General features: G+C 39.4%; 1 protein-coding gene across 1 annotated transcript in view; it reads left to right on the top strand.

Annotated features, from left to right (window-relative positions):
• Nucleotides 1–23,112, top strand: part of DNAH3 (dynein axonemal heavy chain 3) — a 611,780-nt gene that overhangs the window by 228,854 nt on the left and 359,814 nt on the right. The window contains exon 17 of the mRNA XM_053694256.1: nt 481–625. Within this exon, the coding sequence (XP_053550231.1) occupies nt 481–625 (145 nt within the window). The remainder of the gene's footprint in view (nt 1–480; nt 626–23,112) is intronic.

Genomic DNA, 23,112 nt, shown 5'->3' with positions numbered 1-23,112 from the left:
CATGCTCTACCCGAATCATAAAAGGAAAAACGTAGGTTTAGTATCCCTTTAAGTCAATTGATGTCACACTTGACCCTACGCACCTGTGCCACCACCTAGATCATTACATTTGTCCCACGCATAGTAATCTTGACATACTGACTACTCGTCAACATCTAACTGCATTTTTGAGCCAGCTAGAAACATCCTATCCTTCCCTTACTCTACAATAATGATTATGCTTTTTTCATTTCTCCTTTTATCTGTCATTAATGCAAATTAAAAACGTTAAGATTCTTTATCTCATGGTGTGTTCCTAGTCGGACGGATTTAACACATAATTAAGGTGTACTTTGCAGAATAGAAATGAGGTAATAAACAGCGAATGTTAACTTTGATAGAGTTATTAAGAAACAATGAGTGACAATGTTCCCTATTTTTCTTGCACATGAACTGACGCTTGTCTTGACAATTGGACTAATTGTTCCTGGTATTATTAAGGCCATCAATAAAGAAGAGGAATTACTTGAATGGGAGAAGAGTCAATTTCCTTTGCTGCAAGAAACAATGATGAATAAGTTGCCATTTGAACAACTCTGGGAAACTGCTTACAATTTCCATTGTAAATCAGAGGAATGGATGAATGGTAAGTTAAACTGTATCCAATACACAGAATGTATTAGCCTAAGATCTCTACATTTGTTTAAGAGGTGCCGTGACATTCCTCCTTCTTGTTTAAAGGGACACTCAAGTCAAAATAAACTTTTATGATTCAGACAGAGCAGCAGTTTTAAGACACTTTACTTCCTTTATCAAATTTTGCAGTCTTATATATACAGGTGGCCCTCGGTTTACAACGGTTCAATTTGCACCGTTTCAGAAGAACAACCTTTTTTTCAGTCATGTGACTGCTATTGAAAAGCATTGAGAAGCAGTGCATTGATTAAAAAAGCCAGTAGGTGGAGCTGTCCGCTTGTGTTGCAGCAAAGATATGCAAGCCAAGCAAGCTGAAATTAATCAGTTTAACCAAACCTGAGCTATCGAGCAGATTTCAAAGGAACAAGATCTTCCTGTCTATAAATAAGTCCAGATTGGAATGCATAGAAAGAACTGTTTGCAGAAAAAATGCAAGTAAAGTCTGTGTTGTGCGATTATTTTATTAGGTTTACAATGCTGTTTAGCAAATGTATTTGTTCATTTAACTTAGTTTAATTATATATTTTGTGTTGTGTGATTATTTTATTAGGTTTATAATGCTGTTTAGCATGTAAATTCTTCATTTCAAAGCTTTAAAAATAATGTATTTGGTGTTACTTATGACCATTTTGAGAGGGGCCTGGAACCTATCTCCCTCACTTCCCATTGACTTACATTATAAACTGGGTTTCAATTTACAACGGTTTTGATTTACAACCATTCCTTCTGGAACCTAACCCTGGCGTAAACTGAGGGCTACCTGTACACACATTCTGGGGAATAAGATCCTACTGAGAATGTGCACAAGCTGACATGTTATATACGTATACTAGTCTGTGATTGGCTGATGTCTGTCACATGATACAAAGGGCTGGAAAATGGCAGATAAAATAAATTTGTCAGAAAAAAATCTACTGCTTATTTGAAATTCAGTGTTATTGCATTGTCTTTTTATCATGCACGTGTTAATTATGCAATTCTACTGCACTGAGTGGTGCTTTAACAAATGACTGTATTGTAAGAACCCATAGCTTATATACAGTGATATTCTGAAGTTACATCGATGACCAATATTGGTTCCCATTTCAATCCATCACAGTTCCTCTTTATGGCAGCTTGTGAGATTTTTTTTTTGTTCTCTAAGCCATTCTCATCCAAATTTGTAAAAATGTTATAGTGTAATTTAATCTAACACATTAAAACTAAACATGCCAGGCTTTTAAAGGGACATTACATGCAAATAAATGCTAGAGTGACATATTTAAAGCAAAGAATAGCCTGAGAATAATATGCAGATGTATTTTATTAAATTATTTTAGCCGTTTAAAGGGACACTAAACACATTTTTTTTATTTCATCATTCAGATAGAACAGCAATTTTAAGTAACTTTCTAATTTACTCCTATTATCCTATTATCTTTTTTTCTTCTTTTTCTTGCTATCTTTATTTGAAAAGCAGGAATGTAAAGCTTGGGAGCAGGACCATTTTTGATTCAGCACCCTGGTTGCCCTTGTTGATTGGTGGATAAATGTAGCCACCAATAGGCAAGCGCAATCAAGGGTGCTGAACAATGAAAATTTGATAATAGGAGTAAATTAGAAAGTTGCTTAAAATGAAGTGCTCTATCTGAAACATGAAAGAAAAAAATTGGGTTTAGTCTCCCTTTAAAAATTGAAAAAGTAAGTAAGAAAAGTAATGAAGTGTAAAGTTTTAGTGTCCATAAAGCAAGTTTGCCACCATGTTATAATCTAAGCTTTCTTGTCTGCTGAGACCAATTAGGGACAATTATAACTAGGTTACTAGAGTGTGCAACCAATGGCTGTCAAGAATATAGCAGTGTTAGCACTTTTATTTTTAAAAAGCAGTAGTAAAGCATACCATTTTTAGAATTAAATTGCTGTAAAAAAAGGAAGCTCAATTAATAATGAAAGTAAATTGCAGCATGTTTTACTACGCATAATTAAATGTTGTATATTATAATCTTATAATGTTTAAAGGGACATGATACCCAAATGTTGAAGCATTCAAAAGTAATGCAGCATATCTGTAAAACGCTGACTAGAAAATATCACCTGAACATTTTTACGTAAAAAAAGGACGATATTTAAAGGGATAGTAACAACACCAGGAATGTTATTATTTAAAAAGATAGATAATCCCTTTAATTATCATTCCCAGTTTTGCATAACCAACACTGTTATAGGAATACACGTTTTACCTCTGTAATTACCTTGTATCTAAGCCTCTGCAAACTGCCTCCTTATCTCAGATTTTTTTTTACAGACTTGCTTATCAGGCAATCAGTGCTGACTCTTAAATAACTCTACCTGCATGAGCACAATGTTATTTATATGAAACCCAAGAACTAACGCCCGCTAGCTGTGAAAAACTGTCAAATACATTTAGAAAGCACATTGTCGCATATTTCATCACCGTGACAAGTGATTGAACTTTGCCCTGTGTTTATATATATATATATATATATATACACTTTTAATTTGTGTGACAGTATTAAATTTCAACAGCGCATGCGTAGCGGCAGCAAGATCCAACACAACTTCCTTGTCAGAATCTGCTCCCTTTGAGTGCGCATGTTGCTGATTGACATAATCGCATTCCACACATTCCTATTTAACATGCAAGGGAACGGGCATCTGGCACAGTCATGTTATTTCTCTCCTCAGTTTAACCCCTTAATGACCACAGCACTTTTCCATTTTCTGTTCGTTTGGGACCAAGGCTATTTTTACATTTTTGCGGTGTTTGTGTTTAGCTGTAATTTTCCTCTTACTCATTTACTGTACCCACACATATTATATATCGTTTTTCTCGCCATTAAATGGACTTTCTAAAGATACCATTATTTTCATCATATCTTATAATTTACTATAAAAAAAAATATAAAATATGAGGAAAAAAATGGAAAAAACACACTTTTTCTAACATTGATCCCCAAAATCTGTTACACATCTACAACCACCAAAAAACTCCCATGCTAAATAGTTTCTAAATTTTGTCCTGAGTTTAGAAATACCCAATTTTTACATGTTCTTTGCTTTTTTTGCAAGTTATAGGGCCATAAATACAAGTAGCACTTTGCTATTTCCAAACCACTTTTTTTCAAAATTAGCGCTAGTTACATTGGGACACTGATATCTTTCAGGAATCCCTGAATATCCCTTGACATGTATATATTTTTTTTTAGAAGACATCCCAAAGTATTGATCTAGGCCCATTTTGGTATATTTCATGCCACCATTTCACCGCCAAATGCCATCAAATAAAAAAAATCGTTCACTTTTTCACAAATTTTTTCACAAACTTTAGGTTTCTCACTGAAATTATTTACAAACAACTTGTGCAATTATGGCATAAATGGTTGTAAATGCTTCTCTGGGATCCCCTTTGTTCAGAAATAGCCGACATATATGGCTTTGGCGTTGCTTTTTGGTAATTAGAAGGCCGCTAAATGCCACTGTGCACCACACGTGTATTATGCCCAGCAGTGAAGGGGTTAATTAGGGAGCATGTAGGGAGCTTGTAGGGTTAATTTTAGCTTTAGTGTAGTGCAGTAGACAACCCCAAGTATTGATCTAGGCACATTTTGGTATATTTCATGCCACCATTTCACCGCCAAATGCGATCAAATTGAAAAAAACGCTAAATTTTTCACAATTTTATGTTTCTCACTGAAATTATTTACTAACAGCTTGTGCAATTATGGCACACATGGTTGTAAATGCTTCTCTAGGATCCCCTTTGTTCAGAAATAGCAGACATATATGACTTTGGCGTTGCTTTTTGGTAATTAGAAGGCCGCTAAATGCTGCTGCGCATCACACGTGTATTATGGCTAGCAGTGAAGGGGTTAATTAGGTAGCTTATAGCGAGCTTGCAGGGTTCATTTTAGCTTTAGTGTAGAGATCAGCCTCCCACCTGACACATCACACCCCCTGATCCCTCCCAAACAGCTGTCTTCCCTCCCCCACCCCACAATTGGCCCCGCCATCTTAAGTACTGGCAGAAAGTCTGCCAGTACTAAAATAAAAGTTTTATATATATATTTTTTTTTTAAATTAATTCTGCTGAGTAGGACCCCCCCCCCCCCTTAGCTCCAACCTCCATGATCCCCCCCCAAACAGCTCTCTACCCCCCTCCTCTGCCTTATTGTGCACCATATTGGGTACTGGCAGCTGTCTGCCAGTACCCAGTTTGAAATCAAATGTTTATTTTAAGTTTTTCTGTAGTGTAGCTTACCCCCCTTAACACCCAACCCCCACCCTCTCCCAGATCATTAATATTTTTTATTCCCACCCTCTCTCCCACTGAGTCCCACCTTGTTCCTCTTGCACTTCAATGCTAACTTCTGGCCAGTTTCACACGTGCACGCGCACCCACACGTGATCCCGCCCCCCTCCTCTACTGATGGCCGCCCACTCGCCTCCCTGGACACGCTCCCACCCACCAACGATCATAGCCATCAATAGCCGATGCAGAGAGGGCCACAGAGTGGCTCTCTCTGCATCGGACTGCTTAAAAAAGTTATTGCAGGATGCCTCTATATCGAGGCATCACTGCAATAACATGAAAGCAGCTGGAAGCGATCAGGATCGCTTCCACTGCTTTCAAAGACCAACGACGTGCAGGGTACGTCCTTGGTCGTTAAGGACATTTTTTTGGAGGACGTACCCTGCACGTCGTTGGTCATTAAGGGGTTAAAGAAGTTTACTATGAAATCTCACAAGCTTTTAGCAAAATCTCATGAGATCACAGTTAAGCAAAATGTGACAACAGCACTGATGAAGCTGATTGGCTGTTGTTTTTATTTTTCAACCTGCAGCTGACAGTAGCTAAAGTATAACTGTTAACAGAGAACTTACTCTGGTGAGCTGGGGAAATTGAGGTAAAATATCTTCTTTTTTTACATAGAGATGTTCAGGGGATATTTTAAAGGAGGAAAGGTTAGGGTAAAGTCTGACAGCTTAAAGGAAGTGTGTTCCAGATGGTTGGTGCCACACGAGAGAAGTCCTGTAGTCTAGCATGGGGGGAGGTAATGGTAGAAGATGCAAGGAGCAGGTCATTATTGGAACTTAGGGGGCGGGCTGGAGTATATTTGTTGATGAGTGAGGACAGGTGGGGGGGGGGGCTGCGTTGGCAAGGGCTTTGTAGGTCAGAGTGAGAATTTGGAATTTAATTCTGCTGGAAATGGGAAACCAGTTAAGGGACTCTCAGAGAGGTGCAGCTGATACAGAGCGTTGGGAGAGGTGAATTAGCCTAGCAGAGGCATTTAGGATGGATTAAAGAGGGGAGAAACAGGAGAGAGGGAGGCCAGTTAGTAGGTTATTACAGTAGTCAAGTCGGGAAATTACCAGGGAGTGGATTAGCTGTTTAGTAGTTTCAGTACTCAGAAACGGACAAATTTTGGAAATATTGCATAAGTGGTTGCAATTGGATGTGGGGTATGAAGGACAGCTTGGAGTCAAGTGTATCTCCTAGGCAGCGGACTTGGGGTGATGGGGAGATAGTGGTGCCACCAACAGTGATTGAAAAGTTAGAAACCGGGGTAGAATTAATGGGGGGGATTAGGAGCTCAGTCATCGAATTCTTGATTTTTACGTGGTGAGAGGCCATCCAAGAAGAAATGCCAGATAAGCAGACACTGATGTGAGAAAGGGCAGAAGGAGAGAGTGCAGGGATGTATAAGTAGATCTGAGTATCATCAGCATAGAGGTGATAGTTGAAGCCATAGCTACTGATAAGTTTACCCAGTGCGGAAGCATAAATAGAGAAGAGTAGAGGACCCAGAACAGAGCTTGGAGGTTCTCCAACAGACAGAGGCAATGGATAGGAGGAGTCGCCAGCAAAGGAGACAGAAAAGGACCTGTTAGAGAGATAAGAGTGGAACCAGGAGAGGGCAGTGTCAGAGAGCCCAAGGGAGCTGAGATTCCATGGGAGAAGGGAATGGTCAACGATGTCAAAGGCAGCAGACAGGTCAAGTAAGATAAGTATAGTATATGGGTATTATGTCCCTTTAAAGGGGGGTTACACTGGGTTATAAAAGACTGCCACAGAAGGAGAAGATACATGGACAAAGTAAAAGATGGCAGCAATTTAAATCAGTATTAAGGATTGATGTATTTGAATGAGGATTTTTTTTCATAACAATTTCATACCATTTTGAGTTATTTTATGATTCACATTTTTTAACAAACACACAACCATAAATGAGCTTTCTGATGATCATATCTAATTTCAGGGCACGTTTCTTATTCTAAAAGTGTGCTGTGAATGTCTTGTGGTGTGCGCCTGACTGTTATCCGACAGACATTTGGCCAACTGACATTTGTGTGACGGATAATATTCTGACATTCAAATGGCCATTGGATAACAGTCCAGCCAGAAAGATTAGATAGAAAGATTAGATAGATTAAATAGAAATATTAGATAGAAAGATTAGATAGAAAGATTAGATAGATAAGGATAGGTAGATAAGGATAGATACCCAGACAGAGAACCACAAGATGTGTGGGGTGGGACCCATAGTTAGGTTCCCAGAGGCGGTTGCAGTGTCCGAGGCTCTGATTAAAACAGGGCACTCTGGAGTGTATCTGCCCTCGGCCGAACTTGGGAACATATTCTCTCGGACATATGTCTGACGGACATATGTGCTTCGGCATTCTGTCCGCCTGCATTCTGTCCGAGAACACTTGTGGTCGTGACTCACTATTGCAAAGTTGACATTGTTAGAGTGAAATGTTTTATACAGGGAGTGTTTGTTCTGTGATGCCAGTATGCTTTACCACTGCGAACTGAGCAGTTAGAAGATAGATACTGCTTTGATGATAATAATGCAGCTTAACTCTCTATTCACGTCTGTGACGAGAGGCAGGTACAAATCTTTAGGAATTCTGTACTTTTAATATGCAATACTGTGGGAGTTTTTTCTTTGATTTATTGCATATACAAACTGGTTTTGTTGAATCAAGACCAATGTGTTTGCCCCCCCCCCCACAATGCTTGTAAACACATAAATAAACTCCAGCTCAGGAACCACAAGCATTGCAGTTCCTGAGCAGAACACAGATTATGATTGGTTGCTAAGTGTGCCTGCCTCTCCTGATTGGCTGACCGGCACTGTACTGCTCAGTAGCTACAATGCTTGTAGCTCTTGAGCATATCTTTGTTGAGGTTAAACACATCGTTATCTAGCGTCAGTCATGCACTCTGTAATGAATTGGAACATGTCATATTTTCATTACAATGTCCCTTTAAAACAGCTGAAAGGTACAACATTCCTGCAAATATGATTATAGTAATTTTGGGAGTGCTAATCTGGTTTCCTCCAATCACGGAGGGGAATCATTGTCTGAGGCGATGCCGTAATTGGAGGAAGACGGATTAGTCATTGCTGACATGTGAAAAGAGGATCTCCAGGCGGGGGGAGCTGCTCCAGGTGTGAAGAGGAGAGGGGTAAGTTTTTAAACAAAACAGCTGCTTTCTAAACTTTGATGAATGAAAGTGCCCCTGTTTTTAATAATATTTTTAAAAACCGGGCTTTCATTCATCAAAGTTTACCTTCTTTTTAATGGTTTTGTTACAGTTGCTCTTTTCATTTATAACATCAATTTTTCTTGTCTGAATCTAAGAAGAGGTTTTATGGCCAAAAGTGAGTGGATTCTTGACCATCACACCTATATGAGCTTTTTGGATATCCCATTCCAAAAGCATTAATATGGAGAACTAAGCAAATTAGATAATTGAAGTAAATTGCAAAGTTATTTAAAATTAAATGCTCTATCTGAATCAGTAAAGGAAAATGTTGGGTTTCATGTCTTTTTAAAAGTAATTACCTCTAAATTAGTGTTACCATTTTATTTACTTAGCCCAAGCGTGGGGGGAAATCTTGTGAATTTATTCCCATATCCGAAATTAATCAAATTAAACTCATTACCATCTCAAATCTATAATAAATAATGAACAAAAAATAATAAACAAATAAATTGATAAACAAACCTTTGGATGAATATTCTAACTTTATAATTTGCTGTCATATAAGTGTACAAAGTGCCCATTTAACATTTTATGGACAGATGATTAATATTTCTTGGATTACATCTTTTAAACCATTTCTGCATAATTTATATATTTATACTAAATATACTGATAGAATCCTATCAGCCAATCGGAATTCGAGGGACGCCATCTTGGATGACGTCACTTAAAGGAACCTTCATTTGTCGGTAGTCGTCGGTAGGAAGATGATGTTCCGCGCCGGAGGTCTTGAAGATGGAGCCGCTCCTCGTCGGATGGATGAAGATAGAAGATGCCGCTTGGATGAAGATATCTGCCGGTCCGGATGTCCTCTTCTGCCCGGATAGGATGAAGACCTCTGCCGCTCCGGATGTCTTCTTTTGGTCCATCGGTGCTCAGCTGAGTGAAGACGACTCAAGGTAGGGAGATCTTCAGGGGGGTAGTGTTAGGTTTATTTAAGGGGGGTTTGGGTTAGAGTAGGAGTATGTGGGTGGTGGTTTGTAATGTTGGGGGGTGGTATTGTGTTTTTTTTACAGGCAAAAGAGCTGATTTCTTTGGGGCATGCCCCGCAAAAATCCCTTTTAAGGGCTGGTAAGGTAATAGAGCTGTTAACTATTTTAATTTAGATTAGGGTAGGGAATTTTTTTATTTTGGGGGGGCTTTGTTATTTTATTAGGGGGCTTAGAGTAGGTGTAATTAGCTTAAAATTCTTGTAATCTTTTTTTATTTTTTGTAATTTAGTGTTTTGGTTTTTTTTGTAATTTAGTTTAGTTTATTTAATTGTAGGTACTTGTAGTTAATTGATTTAATTAATTTATTGATAGTGTAGTGTTAGGTTTAATTGTAACTTAGGTTAGGATTTATTTTACAGGTAATTTTCTAATTATTTTAACTAGGTAGCTATTAAATAGTAAATAACTATTTAATAGCTATTGTACCTAGTTAAAATAAATACAAAGTTGCCTGTAAAATAAATATAAATACTAAAATAGCTACAATATAATTATTCGTTATATTTTAGCTATATTAGGGTTTATTTTACAGGTAAGTATTTAGTTTTAAATAGGAAGATTTAAGTTAATAATATTTAATTTATTTCGTTAGATTCAAATTATATTTAATTTAGGGGGGGGGTGTTAGGGTTAGGGTTAGACTTAGCTTTAGGGATTAATACATTTATTAGAGTAGCGGCGAGGTCCGGTCGGCAGATTAGGGGTTAATACTTGAAGTTAGGTGTCGGCGATGTTAGTGAGGGTAGATTAGGGGTTAATAATATTTATTATAGGGTTTTTGAGGCGGGAGTGAGGCGGTTTAGGGGTTAATACATTTATTAGAGTAGCGGCTAGGTCCGGTCGGCAGATTAGGGGTTAATAAGTGTAGGTAAGGTAGCGGGTTAATAAATATTATGTAGGTGTTGGCGATGTTAGGGGCAGCAGATTAATGGTACATAGGGATAATGTAGGTGGCGGCGGTGTGCGGTCGGCAGACTAGGGGTTAAAAATTTTAGTGGCGGCGATGTGGGGGGACTTCGGTTTAGGGGTACATAGGTAGTTTATGGGTGTTAGTGTACTTTAGAGCACAGTAGTTAAGAACTTTATAAACCGGCGTTAGCCCAGAAAGCTCTTAACTACTGACTTTTTTCTGCGGCTGGAGTCTTGTCGGTAGAGGCTCTACCGCTCACTTCAGCCAAGACTCTAAATACCGGCGTTAGGAAGATCCCATTGAAAAGATAGGCTACGCAATTGGCGTAAGGGGATCTGCGGTATGGAAAAGTTGCGGCTTGGAAGTGAGCGTTAGACCCTTTCCTGGCTGACTCTAAATACCAGCGGGCGGTAAAAAGCAGCGTTAGGAGCCCTTAACGCTGCTTTTGACGGCTAACGCAGAGCTCTAAATCTAGGCGTAAGTATTTCAAAAACTGCTTATCTACTGGGATTTTCATGCACAGCCATCTCTATGGTGTACAGAGAATGGTCTGAAAAAGAGAAAATATCCAGTGAGCAGCAGTTGTGTGGACGAAAATGCCTTGTTGATGTCAGAGGAGAATGGTCAGACTGGTTCGAGTTGATAGAAAGGCAACAGTAACTCAAATAGCCACTTATTACAACCAAGGTATGCAGAATACCATCTCTGAATGCACAACATGTCAAAACTTGAAGCAGATATGAGCTACAGCAGCAGAAGACCACACTGGGTGCCACTTCTGTCAGCTAAGAACAGGAAACTGAGGCTACAATTCGCACAGGCTCACCAAAATTGGACAATAGAAGATTGGAAAAACGTTGCCTGGTCTGATGAGTCTCGATTTCAGCTGCAACATTCAGATGTTAGGGTCAGAATTTGGCGTAAAACAACATGAAAGCATGGATCCATCCTGCCTTGTATCAACGGTTCAGGCTGGTGGTGGTGGTATAATGGTGTGGGGGATATTTTCTTGGCACACTTTGGGCCCCTTAGTACCATTTGAGCATTGTTTAAACGCCACGGCCTACCTGAGTATTGTTGCTGACCATGTCCATCCCTATATAACTATAGTGTACCTATCTTCTGATGGCTACTTCCAGCAGGATAATGCACCATGTCACAAAGTTCAAATCATCTCAAACTGGTTTCTTGAACAAGACGATGAGTTCACTGTACTCCAATGGCCTCCACAGTCACTAGATCTCAATCCAATAGAGCACCTTTGTGATGTGGTGATATGGGAGATTTGCATCATGGATATGTAGCCGACAAATCTACAGCAACTGCATGATGCTATCATGTCAATATGGACCAAGATGTCTGAGGAATGTTGTTGAACCTTGTTAAATATATGCCACAAAGAATTAAGGCAGACCAGAAGGCAAAAGGGGATCGAACCCTGTACTATCAAGGTGTACCTAATAAAGTCGCTGGTAAATGTATATAGAGATATCTATTTTAAAATAAAAAGGAATTTTTGTAGTGAAGAACATTGGAATTTCAATTATTTATTTTTAAAACACATTAAGAATTAATAAAAAGGATATTGCATGTTTCAAGGTAAGACTGAAAAGGGCTCAAAAGTGTATGTATATATGTGTATATATGAATATAAACCCATAAATACACACACACACACACACACACACACATATATATATATATATATATATATATATATACATGCACATACACACACACTGGAGCCCTTTCCAGTCAAGTACCTTATCATATATCATATCCCTTTTAACCCTTTTAAAACCTATTTATTAATATTTAACTTACATATTTTTATTAAAGAGTGTATATGTATGCAAATTAGCGCACCAATTGTAATCTAGCCCTATTTGTTTTACCCCTAAAAAGGAAATAAACACATAGTTAAAGTCAATCCCAGAGCAGCAATACACTACTGGGAGCTAGCTGAATATATCCTTTTTGTTAAATACATTTATATACCAAAGATTGTTTTTCACTTATGTCTCTTTAATTTATAGTTTTGAAAATATTGAATACAATTTTGTTTTTAATCATTTCTGTGCCACTTTAAAAAAGTATTTAGAATTTGAAACCAAAAACTACTAGACATATTTACCCTTCTACATATCCTGTTCTGTGCAATAACGCATTTACATAGCAATTATTTGCATAGAATAACACATTTAAATGGATCACATTATAATCCTTTGCTGTCATTTTTGCAGCTGCATATATTGATTCAGCCTGTCAGCTGTATAGCATTACATTGAAATGTGTTACTTATGGTACAAAAGATTAATTACTGCATTGCAAACTACAGTTTTCAAAGCTGATTTTTACATATTCTTTACGTAACAATGCGGTCCCTTGATATACTCATGAAAGCATTCTTGTAGTTTTGAAAAGATGTTGACCTGTTCTTTGACATCAGGGGTTGAATATATGTGAATGAGTCCTAATATGAAACTGAAATTAATCAGACAAGTTAATGCTTAATGTGATTTCAATTCTGTATGTATTCCACTCACATTTCACTTAAAAGGACATTGAATTAGCTAAAATGCTAGTGCATTTATATTAAAGTACATTAAAATGTTAGAAAGTCGATTGAATAAAGTAAAATAAATAAATAAAAGTCTCATAAACATGGAATAATGTAGGTTAACCCCTTAGTGACCCAGTACGTCTCTGGTCTTTCTATCGGTATTGTTTTATCAATAACGCGGTTCCGGAAGTCGATTGAATAAAGTAAAATAAATAAATAAAAGTCTCATAACATGTTATAATGTAGGTTAACCCCTTAGTGACCCAGTACATCGCTGGTCTTTCTATCGGTATTGTTTTATCAATAGCGCGGTTTCGCCACCAGCGACAGGGCCACGCTATTTTAGGAAACCTGCAGGAGGGATGGTCTAATAGTGTGCGGCAAGACCTGCGCTATTATTAGCAGAAAAGCCCTTAACGGCCAGCAATGTACATGGTACGTTGCGGTTGTTAAGGAATTAATGTATTACATCAGGGTATTGTGCAATTGATGATCCCTCCTGCCTATGATATGTAATTTCAGTAATGTGATTTCTGTAATTATTCCTTAAAGGGACACTAAGTCAAAATAACATATATGTAGATGTAGGGATAGAGCAGCAATTTTTAACAACTTTCCAATTTACTTCCATTAACAAAATGTGCACAGTCTTTTTATATTTACACTTTTTGAGTGACCAGCTCCTACTGAGCATGTGCAAGACTTCACTCAATATGCTTATATGCATTTGTGATTGGCTGATGGCTGTCACATGATACAGGGGGAGATTCTGTAATCACTAAATGGTCTTTACAATAGTTTCAGCTTTTAAGGCCTCACCAGGCTCTTTGATTTGCTCTTTTATTATGTGCAGCAGATTCACTAAACTATGGTGAGTAATAGACATGCATATATTTGTTATTCTTTTTGTAAACCTAAAACAATGTTACCCACTTTTTCCAGTATTAATATTAGAAATTTGTGCAATACAAAATATTATAATAATATTTTGAGTTCACATATATTCTGATAGATCTGGTGTTGGAACTATTAGACTGCTGTAAACTGTGAGTAACTTCATTTCTTTCATGTAATTGGCAAGAGTCCATGAGCTAGTGACGTATAGAATATTCAATCCTTCCCAAACCTCAAAATGCCTATAAATACACCCCTCACCACACCCACAATTCAGTTTTACAAACGTTGCCTCCCTATGGAGTTGGTGAAGTAAGTTTGTGCTTGATTTTCTTCTGTGATATGCACTTCTCAGCATTTTGAAGCCCGATTCCTCTCAGAGTACAGTGTTTGTCAGAGGGATGTGAAGAGAGTATCACCTATTGATTCTATGGTTTTCCTCACAGGAAATCTTTTCAAAAGTTCTGTTATCGGTCGTAGAGATTCATCTCCTACCTCCCTTTTCAGATCGACGATATACTCTCATATTCCATTACCTTTACTGATATTGTTTCAGTACTGGTTTGGTTATCTGCTAGATGTGGATGGGTGTCTTTCGGTAAGTATGTTTTCATTACTTAACCCTTTGGCTGCTAAGCCATTTCCCACCTGGGTGCTAATATTTTTTTTTTTTTTTTTGACATTTTTAAAAACATTTTTTTTAACTTTTTTAATTTTTTTTACAGACCCCTGTAAGCGATTACCTTTCCAACAATGGGTCTTGGGGGTATGTAGCTGCTTAGATGCCTGAGATACAGGCTTCTAAGCAGCATGCCCCCTCCTCCTATACTTAACATTGTTAAGTATAAATAAAGTTGCGCGGTGACGTCATCACGTAATTGCGTGTGACGTCACCGCGCATCACGTGAAGCCCCGGCGATGCCTGTCACTCTACAGGCACGATTGCCGGGGTAGGAGCAGTAAGGATCCCCCAGATCTCCCTCAAGGTGGGAGAGTGCTCATGACGGCTCTGAGCCGTCATTAGCACCAGAGTTAGAAACTCTGTGACGGCTCAGAGCCATCATTAGCACTCAAAGGGTTAAGACACTCTCAGCTATGGTTTGGCACTTTATGTATTAATATAAAGTTTTAAATATATGTATTGTACTTATATTTGCCATGAGTCAGGTTTATGTATATTTCCTTTTGCAGGCTATAAGTTTCAAAATTGGGAAACATATTTAGGAAGTTATTTTTTTCTTACCTGGGGTATAGTATTTTCTTCAAATTGACTGCTTTTTCATTATTTTTCACGGGCAAAATTAGGCTTGCGAGGTCGCAAAATGCTGATATTTATTGCGTCATTCTTGTCACAAATTTTTTTTGGCGCGAAGGTACGTTCGGTGATGCAAATTCGTAATTTCCGGGATCTTAGTTGACACCAGGTTTTCTTGCACAAGGTTGCGTCTACCATGATGAGAGTTGCGTCATTTCCGGATGTTGATAGCGACAAAAAAATTCATTTTACGTTGTGCGTCATACTTGGCGCCAAATAATTGAATTATTTAAACCCCACTTCCTATATGCCTCTTTCCTTTTTTATGCTCAGAGGGCTATGCTGTTTGCATTTTTTCCCCATTCCTGAAACTGCCCTATAAGGAAATTGATAATTTTGCTTTATATGTTGTTTTTTTCTCTTACATTTGCAAGATGTCTCAATCTGATCCTGTCTCAGAAACCACTGTTGGAACCCTGCTGCCTGATTACAGTTCTACCAAAGCTAAGTGCATCTGTTGTAAGTTAGCGGAGATTATATCTCCAGCTGTAGTATGTAACAGTTGTCATGATAAGCTTTTACATGCAGAGAATGTATCCATCAGTACCAGTACAATGCCTGTTGTTCCTTCAACATCTAATGTACTTGATATTCCTGTGAATATAAAAGATTTTATTGCTGATGCGATTCAGAAGGCTTTGTCTGCTATTCCGCCTTCTAATAAACGTAAAAGGTCTTTTAAAACTTCTCATAGGGTTGATGAAATTTGAAATGACCGACAACATACTGAATTATCCTCCTCTGTTGAGGATCTATCTGGTTCAGAGGATCCTACCTCAGATATTGACACTGACAAATCTACTTTTCTCTTTAAGATGGAGTATATTCGTTTTGTGTTAAAAGAGGTGTTGATTACTTTGGATATTGAGGAAACTAGTCCTCTTGATACTAAAACTAGTAAACGGTTAAATTCTGTTTATAAACCTCCTGTGGTTACTCCAGAGGTTTTTCCAGTTCCTGATGCTATTTCTGATATGATTTCAAAGGAATGGAATAGGCCTGGTACTTCTTTTATTTCTTCTTCTAGGTTTAAAAAGTTGAATTCTTTGCCAGCAGTTAGATTGGCGTTTTGGGAAAAAAATCCCCAAAGTTGATGGGGCTATTTCTACTCTTGCCAAATGTACTACTATTCCTATGGAAGATAGTACTTCTTTTAATGACCCTTTAGATAGGAAACTTAAATCTTATCTAAGGAAAGCTTATTTATTTTCTGTCTACATTCTTAGGCCTGCTATATCCATGGCTGATGTTGCAGCTGCATCAACTTTTTGGTTGGAAAGTTTAGCGCAACAGGAAACAGATTCTGATTTGTCTAGCATTGTTCGCTTGCTTAAACATGCTAATCATTTTATCTGTGATTCTATTTTTGATATCATCAATATTGATGTTAAATCTATGTCTTTAGCTATTTTAACTAGAAGAGCTTTGTGGCTCAAATATTGGAATGCTGACATGGTATCTAAGTCTAGATTACTATCTCTTTCTTTCCAAGGTAGCAATTTATTTGGTTCTCATTTGGATTCAATTATTTCAACTGTCACTGGGGGGAAAGGAGTTTTTTTACCTCAGGATAAAAGATCTAAGCGTAAATCTAAAGCTTCTAATCGTTTTCGTTCTTTTCGACAGAATAAGGAACAGAAAGCCAATCCTTCCCCCAAAGAATCTGGTTCCAATTGGAAACCTTCTTCAAGTTGGAATAAATCCAAGCCTTTTAAGAAACCAAAGCCAGCCCCCAAGTCCGCATGAAGGTGCAGCCATCATTCTAGCTCAGCTGGTGGGGGCAGATTAAAAATTTTCCAAAACATTTGGGCGGATTCTGTCCAAAATCAATGGATTCAGAGTATTGTCTCTCAAGGGTATTGAATAGGTTTCAGAGTAAGACCTCTTGTGAGAAGATTTTTTTTCTATCACACGTTCCAGCAAATCCAGTGAAGGTTCAGGCTTTTCTGAAGTGTGTTTCAGATCTAGAGCTTTCAGGGGTAATCATACCAGTTCCGTTTCAGGATCAGGGTATTGGGTTTTATTCAAATCTATTCATTGTCCCAAAAAAAGAAAATTCATTCAGGCCAGTTCTGGATCTGAAAATTTTGAATCATTTTGTAAGAGTGCCAACTTTCAAAATGGTGACTATAAGGATTATTCTGCCTTTTGTTCAGCAAGGTCATTATATGTCCACAATAGACTTACAGGATGCATATCTTCATATTCCGATTCATCCAGACCACTTACCAATTTGTCGCTCTTCCATTTGGCCTAGTGACAGCTCCAAGAACTTTTTCAAAGGTTCTCGGTGCCCTACTCTCTGTAATCAGAGAACAGGGTATTGTGGTGTTTCCTTATTTGGACAATATCTTGGTACTAGCTCAGTCTTTACATTCTGCCGAATCTCACACAAATCAACTAGTGTTGTTTCTTCAAAGACATGGTTGGAGGATCAATTTACCAAAAAGTTCCTTGATTCCTCATACAAGGGTCACCTTTTTAGGTTTCCAGATAAATTCAGTGTCCATGACTCTGTCTCTAACAGACAAGAGACAAATAAAATTGGTTTCAGCTTGTCGAAACCTTCAGCCTCAATCATTCCCTTCAGTGGCTATGTGCATGGAAGTTTTAGGTCTCATGACTGCAGCATCGGACGCGATCCCCTTTGCTCGTTTTTATATGAGACCTCTTCAGCTTTGTATGCTGAATCAATGGTGCAGGGATTATACAAGGATATCACAATTAATATCCTTAAATTCCAATGTTCAACTCTCTCTCTAACTTGGTGGTTAGATCACCATCGTATAGCTCAAGGGGCCTCTTTTGTTCGTCCAAGCTGAACTGTAATCACAACAGATGCAAGTATTTCAGGTTGGGGAGCTGTCTGGGGATCTCTGACAGCATAAGGGGTTTGGAAATCTCAAGAGGCGAGGTTGCCAATCAATATTTTAGAACTCTTTGCTATTTTCAGGTCTCTTCAGGTTTGGCCTCTGTTGAAGAGAGAACCATTCATTTGTTTTCAGACAGACAATATCACAACTGTGGCATATGTCAATCATCAGGGTAGGACTCTCAGTCCCCTAGCTATGAAAGAAGTATCTCAGATACTTTCTTGGGCGGAATCCAGCTCTTGTCTAATTTCTGCGGTACATATCCCAGGTGTAGACAATTGGGAAGCGGATTATCTCAGCCGTCAGACTTTACATCCGGGGGAGTGGTCTCTCCATCCAGATGTGTTTTTTCAGATTGTTCAGATGTGGGGTATTCCAGAAATAGATCTGATGGCTTCCCATCTAAACAAGAAACTTCTCAGGTTCTTGTCCAGGTCCAGGGTCAGGCGGAGTCGGTGGATGGGTTAGCAGTTCCTTGGTTTTACCAACCTGCTTATATCTTTCCACCTCTAGTTCTTCTTCCAAAAGTGATCTCCAAGCCCTTATTTAACAGGTGAAATTTTGAATCTTACTTTTACAAATCCATCAGTTTAAATCTCTCAGCTTATCAACTACAGGCATCTCCTAGATTCAATAAAACCAGTTGGTAAAACCTATATTTCTTGGAAAGAAAAAAACTTTTTCGCTGCCCAAAAATTATCATGGAACAATCGTTTGTGTTTCTGGTAGCACCAGCATGGCCTCACAGGTTTTGGTATGCGGATCTTGTCCGGATGTCCAGTTGCCAACCTTGGCCACTTCCGTTAAGACCAGACCTTCTGTCTCAAGGACCGTTTTTCCATCAGGATCTCAAATCGTTAAATTTGAAGGTATCGAAGTTGAACGCTTAGTGCTTAGTCATAGAGGTTTCTCTGACTCAGTGATTGATACTATGTTACAGGCTCGTAAATCTGTTTCTAGGAAGATTTATTATCGAGTTTGGAAGACTTATATTTCATGGTGTTCTTCTAATAAATTTTCCTGGCATTCTTTTAGAATTCCTAGAATTTTACAGTTCCTTCAGGATGGTTTGGATAAAGGTTTGTCTGCAACTTCATTGAAGGAACAAATCTCTGCTCTTTCTGTTTTATTTCACAGAAATATTGCTAAGCTTCCTGATATTCACTGTTTCTTCTGTTATGTGTGATCAGTCCACGGGTCATCATTACTTCTGGGATATAACTCCTCCCCAACAGGAAATGCAAGAGGATTCACCCAGCAGAGCTGCATATAGCTCCTCCCCTCTACGTCAGTCCCAGTCATTCTCTTGCACCCAACGACTAGATAGGATGTGTGAGAGGACTATGGTGATTATACTTAGTTTTTATGACTTCAATCAAAAGTTTGTTATTTTACAATAGCACCGGAGCGTGTTATTACTTCTCTGACAGAGTTTGAGGAAGAATCTGCCAGAGTTTTTTTACTATGATTTTAACCGGAGTTGTTAAGATCATATTGCTGTTCTCGGCCATCTGAGGGAGGTAAAGGCTTCAGATCAGGGGACAGAGGGCAGATGAATCTGCATTGAGGTATGTAGCAGTTTTTATTTTCTGAATGGAATTGATGAGAAAATCCTGCCATACCGTTAAAATGACATGTATGTATACACTTCAGTATTCTGGGGATGGTATTTCACCGGAACTACTCTGTTAAAGGTCACTAATCCTTTTAATAACTATTTATCATGTTAAACATTTTTGCTGGAATGTAGAATCGTTTACATTGCTGAGGTACTGTGTGAATAAATATTTGGGCATTATTTTCCACTTGGCAGCCTTTTTTGCTTTTATTTGTGACAGTTTCGTTTCTCTTCACTGCTGTGGGGGAGAGGGAGGGGCCGTTTTTGGCGCTCTTTGCTACGCATCAAAAAATTCCAGTCAGTTACTTTTATATTTCCTGCATGATCCGGTTCATCTCTGACAGATCTCAGGGGTCTTCAAACTTCTTTGAAGGGAGGTAAATTCTCTCAGCAGAGCTGTGAGAATTCTTATAGTGACTGTGAATAAAATCGTTGCTTGTATTTTTTATGTCAAATTTAATTATTGTTATTTACTAATGGGAACAAACCTTTGCTAAAAGTTGTGTTGTTTTAAAGTTTGATGCTATAACTGTTTTTCAGTTCATTATTTCAACTGTCATTTAATCGTTTAGTACCTCTTTGAGGCACAGTACGTTTTTGCTAACAAAGATTATAACCAAGTTGTAAGTTTTTTTGCTAGTGTGTTAAACATGTCTGACTCAGAGGAAGATATCTGTGTCATTTGTTCCAATGCCAAGGTGGAGCCCAATAGAAATTTATGTACTAACTGTATTGATGCTACTTTAAATAAAAGTCAATCTGTACAATGTGAACAAATTTCACCAAACAGCGAGGGGAGAGTTATGCCGACTAACTCGCCTCACGCGGCAGTACCTGCATCTCCCGCCCGGGAGGTGCGTGATATTATGGCACCTAGTACATCTGGGCGGCCATTACAGATAACATTACAAGATATGGCTACTGTTATGACTGAAGTTTTGTCTAAATTACCAGAACTAAGAGGCAAGCGTGATCACTCTGGGGTGAGAACAGAGTGCGCTGACAATGCTAGGGCCATGTCTGATACTGCGTCACAGCTCGCAGAGCATGAGGACGGAGAGCTTCATTCTGTGGGTGACGGTTCTGATCCAAACAGATTGGACTCAGATATTTCAAATTTTAAATTTAAATTGGAGAACCTCCGTGTATTACTAGGGGAGGTCTTAGCAGCTCTCAACGATTGTAACACCGTTGCAATACCAGAGAAACTGTGCAGGTTGGATAAATACTTTGCGGTACCGGCGAGTACTGAAGTTTTTCCTATACCTAAGAGACTAACTGAGATTGTTACTAAGGAGTGGGATAGACCCGGTGTGCCGTTCTCACCCCCTCCAATATTTAGAAAGATGTTTCCAATAGACGCCACCACTCGGGACTTATGGCAAACGGTCCCCAAGGTGGAGGGAGCAGTTTCTACTTTAGCTAAGCGTACCACTATCCCGGTGGAGGATAGCTGTGCTTTCTCAGATCCAATGGATAAAAAATTAGAGGGTTACCTTAAGAAAATGTTTGTTCAACAAGGTTTTATATTGCAACCCCTTGCATGTATCGCGCCGATTACGGCTGCGGCAGCATTTTGGATTGAGTCGCTGGAAGAGAACCTTAGTTCATCTACGCTAGACGACATTACGGACAGGCTTAGAGTCCTTAAACTAGCTAATTCATTCATTTCGGAGGCCGTAGTACATTTAACCAAACTTACGGCTAAGAACTCAGGATTCGCCATACAGGCACGTAGGGCGCTGTGGCTAAAATCCTGGTCAGCAGATGTTACTTCTAAGTCCAAATTACTTAATATACCTTTCAAGGGGCAGTCTTTATTTGGGCCCGGTTTGAAAGAAATTATCGCTGACATTACAGGAGGTAAGGGCCACGCCCTACCCCAAGACAAAGCCAAAGCTAAGGCTAGACAGTCTAATTTTCGTCCCTTTCGGAATTTCAAAACAGGAGCAGCATCAACCTCCACTGCACCAAAACAGGAAGGAGCTGTTGCTCGTTACAGGCAAGGCTGGAAGCCTAACCAGGCCTGGAACAAGAGCAAGCAGGCCAGGAAACCTGCTGCTGCCCCAAAGACAGCATGAACCGAGAGCCCCCGATCCGGGACCGGATCTAGTGGGGGGCAGACTCTCTCTCTTCGCCCAGGCCTGGGCAAGAGATGTTCAGGACCCCTGGGCACTAGAGATCATATCTCAGGGATACCTTCTAGACTTCAAATTATCTCCCCCAAGAGGGAGATTTCATCTGTCAAGGTTGTCAACAAACCAGATAAAGAGAGAAGCGTTTCTACGCTGCGTACAAGATCTGTTATTAATGGGAGTGATCCATCCGGTTCCGCGGTCGGAACAAGGACAAGGGTTCTACTCAAACCTGTTTGTGGTTCCCAAAAAAGAGGGAACTTTCAGGCCAATCTTAGATTTAAAGATTCTAAACAAATTCCTAAGAGTTCCATCGTTCAAAATGGAAACTATTCGGACAATTTTACCCATGATCCAAGAGGGTCAGTACATGACCACTGTAGATTTAAAGGATGCTTACCTTCACATTCCGATCCACAAAGATCATCACCGGTATCTAAGGTTTGCCTTCTTAGACAGGCACTACCAGTTTGTAGCTCTTCCATTCGGATTGGCTACGGCTCCAAGAATCTTCACAAAGGTTCTGGGTGCCCTTCTGGCGGTACTAAGACCGCGAGGGATTTCGGTAGCTCCGTACCTAGACGACATTCTAATACAAGCTTCAAGCTTTCAAACTGCCAAGTCTCATACAGAGTTAGTTCTGGCATTTCTAAGGTCGCATGGATGGAAAGTGAACGAAAAGAAGAGTTCTCTTTTTCCTCTCACAAGAGTTCCATTCTTGGGGACTCTTATAGATTCTGTAGAAATGAAGATTTACCTGACAGAAGACAGGTTAACAAAGCTTCAAAATGCATGCCGTGTCCTTCATTCCATTCAACACCCGTCAGTAGCTCAATGCATGGAGGTGATCGGCTTAATGGTAGCGGCAATGGACATAGTACCTTTTGCACGCCTACACCTCAGACCGCTGCAATTGTGCATGCTAAGTCAGTGGAATGGGGATTACTCAGATTTGTCCCCTACTCTGAATCTAAATCAAGAGACCAGAAATTCTCTTCTATGGTGGCTTTATCGGCCACACCTGTCCAGGGGGATGCCATTCAGCAGACCAGACTGGACAATTGTAACAACAGACGCCAGCCTACTAGGTTGGGGCGCTGTCTGGAATTCTCTGAAGGCTCAGGGACTATGGAATCAGGAGGAGAGTCTCCTGCCAATAAACATTCTGGAATTGAGAGCGGTTCTCAATGCCCTTCTGGCTTGGCCCCAGTTAACAACTCGGGGGTTCATCAGGTTTCAGTCGGACAACATCACGACTGTAGCTTACATCAACCATCAGGGAGGGACAAGAAGCTCCCTAGCAATGATGGAAGTATCAAAGATAATTCGCTGGGCAGAGTCTCACTCTTGCCACCTGTCAGCAATCCACATCCCGGGAGTGGAGAACTGGGAAGCGGATTTCTTGAGTCGCCAGACTTTTCATCCGGGGGAGTGGGAACTTCATCCGGAGGTCTTTGCCCAAATACTTCGACGTTGGGGCAAACCAGAGATAGATCTCATGGCGTCTCGCCAGAACGCCAAACTTCCTCGCTACGGGTCCAGATCCAGGGATCCGGAAGCAGTTCTGATAGATGCTTTGACAGCA

This window comes from Bombina bombina, chromosome 11 (genome assembly GCF_027579735.1).
Source record: "Bombina bombina isolate aBomBom1 chromosome 11, aBomBom1.pri, whole genome shotgun sequence".
In the NCBI taxonomy this organism is placed as follows: Eukaryota; Metazoa; Chordata; class Amphibia; order Anura; family Bombinatoridae; genus Bombina; species Bombina bombina.
This window is presented reverse-complemented; position numbering and strand designations above follow the sequence as displayed.